The sequence below is a fragment of the Channa argus genome, chromosome 16, assembly GCF_033026475.1.
Source record: "Channa argus isolate prfri chromosome 16, Channa argus male v1.0, whole genome shotgun sequence".
In the NCBI taxonomy this organism is placed as follows: domain Eukaryota; kingdom Metazoa; phylum Chordata; class Actinopteri; order Anabantiformes; family Channidae; genus Channa; species Channa argus.
The window spans coordinates 14,884,407-14,893,471 of record NC_090212.1 but is presented as its reverse complement, the minus strand read 5'-3'; the positions used below and the strand labels follow the sequence as shown (position 1 = coordinate 14,893,471).

At 41.6% G+C, this 9,065-nt stretch overlaps 1 protein-coding gene across 1 annotated transcript in view; it reads left to right on the top strand.

The window, feature by feature from the left end:
• The first annotated feature begins 3,249 nt into the window (after window positions 1-3,249).
• The window catches only part of hs6st1a (heparan sulfate 6-O-sulfotransferase 1a), a 52,010-nt gene continuing 46,194 nt past the window's right edge, over window positions 3,250-9,065 (top strand). The window contains exon 1 of the mRNA XM_067479453.1: window positions 3,250-4,010. Within this exon, the coding sequence (XP_067335554.1) occupies window positions 3,511-4,010 (500 nt within the window). The 5' untranslated portion in view covers window positions 3,250-3,510. The remainder of the gene's footprint in view (window positions 4,011-9,065) is intronic.

The following is a 9,065-nucleotide window of genomic DNA, read 5'->3' as shown; positions in this document are numbered from 1 at the left end:
TACTACCACTTGTACTTCACATTTTAAAGGCAAGTGTTATACTTTTTACTCCAATATATTTATTTCAGAAATTCAGTTGGGTCAGATTATGATTGTGAAAAATAAGTCAGCTAAATAAAGCAAAATAAAATTAGTGGTGTTTACAGTTGAATGCATCAATAATCATAATCCAGTGGTAAAACGCATGCTCTATTCTGAAATGTACAGTATCTACATAGTGAATGCTTTCGCAGTACTTTTTGTATATTTTGTTGCAAATTTAATGTTTTGAATGCAGTTTTTTAAAAATTGTAACAGAATATTTTACATGTCGAACAGTACAGACATATGTCAACAGCTAAAGCCATGTGTTACAACTTATAAACATTTATAAAGGATTACTTAAGACAAAGAAACGTGATAGCTAAAAGAACAATATCCAAAATTACTATCCATTTTCTGCAAATTCACTTTGATTTTAAATGACAAGACAGGAAAAGGAAATTCAATTTTCCCTTCAGACATGCAGAAACACTTTTAAAGTGTGGCTGAAGGATAACCATATGTTAAAACACCTGGCACAAATGAAATCTACCTGACATAAATTATAAGTTAAGACAAGTTTCAGGATGAGGATGAGCACAGGTCTGTGGAGATCCACCACCCACTGGGAAATCATGGATGCTGAAACTGTGGATAAGCACATGAGCAATCACAGCCTGACTAAACACACATCCCATCATCAACCCTACCCACTCAAAGTGAAAATATACCCTCATCTTTTACCAACCTCATTTGCTATCAACCACAACCGACTACTGTTTTCTCACCCCCGGGGCCTCCTGATCGGGCTCGTCTAACTGACTGGGTTTCATTTGAGAAATGTGTGGGAATCGGATCTGGTAGCTCACCAAATTTACACACAGACTATTTTTTTCCTGTTCTGCTCTGTTACCACAATAAAAATCTGCAATCAAAAAAATAAAATAAATGGCAGAGAATTTTCAGCTAAAAATCAGGAGGACTGGTGAAAAAAGACGCACCATCCAGCTTTTGCTGGAGCCAGTGGAAACATGTGTCTCTCTTCCACTCGTATTTGCGATTAGCCAAAACATGTTCGATAGCAGTCGCCCCTGGGAGTCACAGAAATATGTCTGACAAGTTGTTTCAACTGCATTAGAGAGGTACTGTAAGTGAGAAGCAGAGCTCGGTGCTGACCACCAGCGGTAACTACGCGAGAAGCAGCGTGAACCACCACGAACCGTTGATCTCATGGTTGTCGGATATTTTCTTGTGTAGGCAGTTTAGTGTTTTGGACAGTGGAGATGAAGGGTAATTTTTGAGAAACTGCTTGTTTATAATAATAGTAATACTACTAATATTTACTTTAATTTACAGTGGTTTTGCATTTAGTTAAGAAAAATAATAATATGCATTTAAATAGTTTTATTTTGTTTTGTGGTTGCTTTTATTGAAATTGGTTATTACTTGGAATCTTAGGCTACATTTGTAGTCCGTAAACATTGGCAACAAAGTTGTTTCCTGAGGAAAATTGATGAAATGTTAAAAATTCTGAATTCTGAATTTTCTTTTGATTCTAAGCCTTATAACTCTTCGTAATGTAAAATGACTTTTGTCCAGCAAACATTTTTAAATAGCACATGTTGCACTTGCTTGTTCATCACGGACAATCAACTCTCCAATGACACCAAGACCTACGTTTCAGTGACCAAAGGTACCGAAGATAAAGATAGACGGTACAATTTCTGCACTGTACTTCATTACCAAAATCAACAAGGAGTTAGTAACTGAAAACTGCTGGCATTATTTAGCATAAAGTTGGAACCAGGTTGTGTGAATAATAAGTATATATCCATATACAGGGTGGTGGCCATTTTGTAGTAGTGTCCCAATGTTGTGTGTATAAATCTTTCCACTTATGGGATGGCAGTCATCCACAAACCACAGGGTAAGTGGCTCAGCTCCCGGTCCCACTGGCTAAACGTCAAAGTGTTTCTGGACAAGACACTGAGCCCCCAAGTTGTCCCTAGTGTCTGCTGCTTAGTTGTAAGTAGCTTTGGATCGAAGCATCCGCTAAATGGCTAATTGTAATTGCATATAATGCACTCAAAGCTTCCAAGTTGGAATGAAAAAAAGAGGCGTATATGGCGTCGACTTTCTGCTAACAATCCCACAATGCAATGCTGCGTTTTAGAGATGAAAAAAATTGTGTGGCTCATATAGGTGTTGACAGTGACAATGCAGTATGACAACAAATAGTGTCTGAAATCTCATGTGACTGCTCAAAATGCCAACTTGAATGATTAACTCAATACAATACAAATATAATAAAAATCAGAGAGACAGCTCATGTTAGATGTTTTGGAGCATTAGAGCATTTGAACATTAGTGAGGCCAGATTGAGGTGGTTTGGATATGATAAGAGGAGAGATTGTGACTATATTGGTAGAAGGACGCTGCCAGGCAGGAGGTCTAGAGGAGGAGCAAAGAGCCAAGCCGAAAGGAAAGGAAGAAGTCATGACACCATGATAACCAAAGACTAAGTGGATGATGGGTATAAAGGCATCATTTCACGTATGAGCTGGGGTCTTTCAAATATAACTTCTACAGCAATCATGAGGAAAATAAACATGATACACTTTAATTGTATTAAGGATGGCACTGGCAAAAAAAAAAAAGAAGTTGTTTCTTTCCTTATATGCCTGGGTTTGCAGATTTAGAAAACCTTGCTACGTATTGATTTTTTTAAAATCTGCATCTTTGACTCTGTGACTCCAATGAGAGGTCGACATAAGCTATAGCTACAGATCACTATTTAGCCCAGCTGTTTCAACCATTCTGAAAACACCCCAGAGGTAAAGTAAGGCTCAGAAAAGTTTAATCCATTGAGTTTTGTACGATGCTGCGTTTGAGCTATCACGGCTTGAAACCCATACCAGCGCCATTTATTGCCATTTAAATCCACACTGGCGCCATCTATTCGTGCCATCATGGCCGCTTATTAGTCACGTGACGCCCTGAGCTCTATTGAACCCTCGTCTTCCTGATGACGTGGTCGTTACTCGTGAACCAACAAATTAAAGCGACTCTCCCTTTCACTTGGTTTTTAAAGAGTGAGTGAGCGAGAGAGAGAGAGAGAGAGAGGGAGAGAGAGAGGTTGAAAAAGGTAGGCTTCGCGCTGCATCCTGGGTACGTAACTCCATGGTGATGTAGTGTGTCTGTGTTGTGTAGACTGGAAACCAAAGTAAAGTAAACGGGGGAGGGTCTGCCACGGGGGGGGGGAGCTTTAAGCGAGTTACAATGCGTCTTTCACGGTGTTGAACGGTTTCAGTGAACAATGAGCCAACTTCGGTCGTCTCGAAGCGGAATGAGACACTCTTGAGCCCGCAAAGCGAGTCCTTCTTGGCGGGGGAGGGAGAAACGAGAATGAAGAAGCCGAGCGCCCTGGTCACTGTTGTCGGCTTAACTGGGAAATGGTAGCGTACTGTAGGAACCGCACTGGGAAGGAACATGGTCGAGAGGAGCAGCAAATTCTTGTTGATCGTCGTCGGATCTGTGTGTTTCATGCTGATTCTCTATCAGTACGTGGCCCCCGGGGTGATCAATTTCGGTTCCCCGCACGGTTATTTTACGGAGGAAGACGAAGGGGACATCTTCCCCACTCCGGACCCCCACTACGTTAAGAAATACTACTTTCCCGTCAGGGACCTGGAGAGGACGATTGATTTCGAAATCAAAGGGGAGGACGTGATCGTGTTTTTGCACATCCAGAAGACCGGGGGGACTACCTTCGGAAGGCACCTGGTCCAGAATGTCCGTCTAGAGGTCCCTTGTGACTGCAGACCGGGGCAGAAGAAGTGTACCTGCTACCGGCCGAACCGCAAGGAGACCTGGCTCTTCTCTAGGTTCTCCACCGGCTGGAGCTGCGGCTTGCACGCTGACTGGACCGAGCTCACCAACTGTGTGCCGGGGGTTCTCAACAAGAAGGAGAACAAGCAGAAAAATCAAAGGTAAGCCTGGGAGATGTTTGGTTTATTGATTGTAGATTAGGTGGAAGCGCGGATGTGAGCTTTACCTTCTCATGTATGGACAAATATTTTATTTAATTTTATTTGTAGGACTAAAGCACTAAAACTTTTTTTAAAAGATTATCATATGATTAGATGTCTTGTAGACTAGTATTGCAGAGTAATTACTTGACGGCCCTTGAAAACTCACAAATCTGTGAGTTGTCTGTCTTTCGAATAACATTTAAGCAATCTAATCACTCCAAACAATTTGAATCAAACTAATGGCTAATTACTAATTCATCAACATTTTAGCGAGCTGCTTCTTATTGTTTGTCTTCTTCCTTACTTGTCAGGTTGATAAAGCATTGTTAATTATAATAAGTCTGATTTATTAGTCAATTTTAAATCATTACTCCTTTCCCAATATCAAAACTTTACATGCATTTTTATCTAATATAGGCTTTGCCCCAGAAACGTAGCAGTGACACTACAGAAAATATAGAGTAGCTGAAAGAAATTTAATGGTTTTATTACTACATAACAAACTCCTTCAAGTCCTCACAATATGTTAATGGTTTATGTCACATTGGTCCCTTTGTGCTCTTTAATCTTAGGTCTTCATCTGCACGGAGAGGAACTGTAGTATGGCGTGGATTATAATAGAGGATGAATGGAAAGGTTTATGTGCATCCTCCTAAAATAGTTGGTTGATAATACCAGACAAATTGTTTGACGTTGCAACACTGTACTGTCACAAATGCCACTGGAACACAGCAGTGCCTCTGACAATTGTTGATAGTTGCCAATATCAGGGCACCCTCCCACTGAATCGCAGCTGAATTTATTTCAGGCAGGGGCATGTTGTACATCCAGGCAACATTACAACTCCGTAATAATCTCTCACATTGTCTGTGAGTTATCCAGACATGATGCACATTCTTATTAGGTTATAACCCATTTCTTTTCCTCGCCTTCCCATTGTTGTAGCCAACATATTGCATCCCTCACCCAGACGTATTGATGGCTGTATCAACTTCCATTTCACTGCACCCTTGTGGTTAAAGGGTATGCTTGTTGAATAGATTATGTGTGTTTGTATTGCCCAAGCTCGTTTGGTGTTTTATTTTAGCTATGAATGATCAATAGGACAAAGGGGAGTTAGACATATGTGGGAATTTAAAGGAAGAAGTGTTTTTTGCCTCTCTGGCTGTTTGTCTGGAAGCTAGGCGCATTGGAGATATCATGCCGGCTGCTCTGCTTCCCATGGCTGTTCAAACTGGGGATCAGAGCTGCAGGCTGGGCAAGGCAGGGATGGGCTGCTAAGGGGGGAGAGAAGGACCCTGCGGGGGTTTGGCTCCACTCTAATCCGGGTGATTATTACCGCTGGGACACACACATGCACATACACATACACACTAGCGCTGGTATTTGCTGCTGTTGTCAGTCTTGGCTCCCATGGCTTCCCCCGGTCAGAGGTGGTAACATGTCCAGCCATTCTGCACAGTGAGCTGAGCTATCACAGTGAATGCAGAATAAACTGCCTTTCATCACTTTGTGAGCACCCTCTCTAAGCGTAAACTTGTGTGGGGGTGTATATGTTTATCTGTATTTGTGCTCACCTGAGGAGGCCACGGAAACAGAAAGAGACAGGAAGGTAGATTAAATGAGAGAGATCTAGGTATGTATGCATGGCTGTGAGGGCAGCAGAGAGGATCTTTGGCTTCTGGTAAAATTGACTGTCCCATCACTCCTTAGAGGAGAAACAAGAGACTATAAGCTTAATAGCACCCTGAAGAAAAACTGTGCTGCTCCATATTACACGCCGCTCCACTTCCACAGAAAGTGAATTGCTGGAACAACGAGCTCTAAAGAGGAACTAGAAGAACACTCTCTGTCTCATCCTGTAGTGGCAGTGTGGTTAAGAGGCCAGAGAAAGTGTTAAAAAGATCATCTGTGTTTACAGAACAGTGGTGAGGGATTTCTTGGCGCAGTGTCGTACGCATAGCTTTTAGATCAGCTGTGCGTATTTTCATTGTGAGGGAAATACACAATATGTAGCTCTAGCCAGCAGCGTGACAGTTTCATATGGCCTCCTTACTTAGTAGAGGAAGTGGTTTGGAGTTGCACGGTTAACTTTGATAAAACCAAAATGAGGGGAAAAAAAGTCTATCTAGACATCTTTGAACGGGCGGCTGTAGCAGCAGTTCTAATGCTGAGATCCATCTTTCTCAGTCTCTCTTTCTCACTGCAGCTGTGTTCTCATCCAGCTGTCAAGTGAATTTTACGCAAACATTTCCAATGTTGCAAAAATAAAATGTGCATTAGGACCATCTCCCTCAGCCGGATTCAAGCACATAAATACGCCTCCTGAATGACAAAGAAACATACACTTCCACAGGGGATCAAAATTATATATATAAAGAAAAAAGATTCCCAGGCAATACTAGAAAATACTTTTTAAACTGCCAAGATTGCATATTACATTTTTTGTCCTTTTAATTAACACAGCGATAACCCAAAGATATCAGTTTTTGTCCTAGAACAGCAACTTATCAACAAATATTTATTTTCAAAAACTGAGTTTTTCACTCAGATAAATTAAGCACAAACTAGTCATCTAGATTCATGCAACTTACCATTTGTTGATAAGCTAATCAGCTACTCAGTGTAGCCTATTTTTTAGCTCTAAGTATGCTTTTAAAATAGAACACCATTTAGTGGCTTTGTAATGTGACCAGTTTCTCTTAAAATAAAAGCCATCAATAAAAATCATTTCTGAATGTTTAAACACAGTATAACGCTGTTTTGTACCGATACTGTAACTTTTGCCAAGTCGTGTTTTTATCGCTGTATTTTTTAACGATCCTACTGCTCTGTACTTTTGTGTATTGCAGTTTCCTCAAAATATTTTAAAAGCTAATGAAAACATTTTGAGGAAATTGGATTGAATAGTGTGTTGTTTTTTTTGTTTTTGCTTTTTTAATTCAGTGCATTATAAAGAGTGGGAGAAAAGTGCTGTGATGGTTTTGGCTCAGTTTGGTCTGTTGACAGATGTGTCAGCTTTAGAGCAGGGCGCATTAAATAGGAGCAAGCGGCAGCGAGATGAATGGTTGGTAATAGGGGAGACAGGTCTGTCTTTGATCGGTGATGAGATGAGATCGAGATGAACAGAGGCATTGTGGGAGAAAAGAAATCACATACTCAGCAGAGAACCACTCGGAGAGGATTTGTCATTTCCCACCCCTCATATCACTTTTAATGTTCTTCAGTGATCCCAGGAGACACGCTAACTCACACACAGACACACACAGACACACAGACACACACACACACACACACACACACACACACACACACACACACACACACATACTAATGAGCGTGTAAAACAAACAGATCCTATTGCAGGGCCTTAGATATGTGTCTTCTAATTGGTTAAGGAGGTTCCTATCACTTTACTCAAATTAGACCCACACGTTCAGTTGTGGAATACCATCTGTCTTGTGTGTGTGTGTGTGTGTGTGAGTGTTTTTTAATCCTAGTGTCATAGAGTGCCTTAGTAAGCGAACTGATGGGGCTAATTTTACTGCCTCTATCTCAGGCCTCTTTCAAATCAATCCCCGTTTTTTTTCTTTCCATCTCTTTCTCTCCCGCCCCCTGCTCGTCCTCTCTGCTTGCCTCTAAAGCACTTTTCCCTCCTTCTTCTTCCATCCTTTCCTCCCTCCTTCTCGCCATGTTGTCACTCTCTAATCAAACAGCAGGCTTGCTTTCCACTTGGTGGCTTTATGGCTGGGGGCCCTCTCTCTATGTCTCTCCTTCACTCTCCTCTCTCTCCTCTTTTCTCTTCATTTCCTTTCTGCCCCCTCGTATTTCTTTCTCTCCTTTGCCATCTTTCTCTTCCTCTTCCTCCGAGCGTGACTACTGCATTAGAGGAAATGTCTTTTCATGGAAGATTTGCTGCAATTTCCAAAATGGCTGCTTTGCCTAATGGACAACTGCCTTGGTTCTAATGAATGATTACATGTATGAGTATGAGGGAAAGGGGAGGGGGTGGGAAACAGTGGGGAGAAGGACAGATGGACAGAGAAGTAGATGGAGGTGATGAAGAGCAATATGAGGAAGAAGACGGGATGAGTGTGGGACAAGAGGCAAGTTGTCAACGAACGAATACGAACATAAAAGACAGAGGGTGAAATGTTTAGTTTCATTGCTGGGGAGGGGGCTAGTCAATTATCACGGTTGTCAAGCATTGGACATTACTCTTCTTTCAGTAGGTCTGCTTCAGATTCACAGCACAAATCACCGCACTCTGAGATGGTTCTGTGAGTAAGTGCGTGTGTGTTTGTTGCGTGAGAACGGATATGTGTGCATGCGGCAGCCCAGCATGGTGCCATCAGCCAGCCATCCAGCAGGCCAGCACAACCCAGAATCCAGATGAACTCTAGGAAGCTGCAGTGGCAGCCTCGGCTGATTGGCATATAGCGCAAATGTGTGTGTCGGCATGCACCCACTCATGTGAAGCCAGGCAGGTCGGTGTTAATCCAATCAGATTACCCGGGTTTAAGTGCTGGCGGCCAGGCAATCCAAAGCCGGTTATGTTTACTCATCCTGCGACTGCGCCACATTCCAGCATTCCCAACAAACATTCCCAGATCACTCCAGACACTTATTATTAGACAAGTGTGCTGCTCTTACTGGAATCAAGACTTTGATTAGGTTTACCAGTGATGACTTAATTAGTTATAGACTCTTAATAACCGATTAAAAAAAAATGTTTATAGACTCTTGTTTATGACATTTTAAGCTCTGAACCTAATTATCCAGTTCGTCTAGAAATTATATTGTTTTTTCCGATCTTGTTAGTTATTCAACAACCCCTTAGATTTTATATTTTGAACTTCTGGTGACTTCTCAGTTAACAAGATGATACATGGTGCAGCAAACAGTCAAGTCACTCATGATTTCGTAAATTATGAGAAACTATAATTACAGCTTGACTCATTATTTATTATGACGACCACCTTCGTATCACCTACAACGGGTTGTTACACCGCT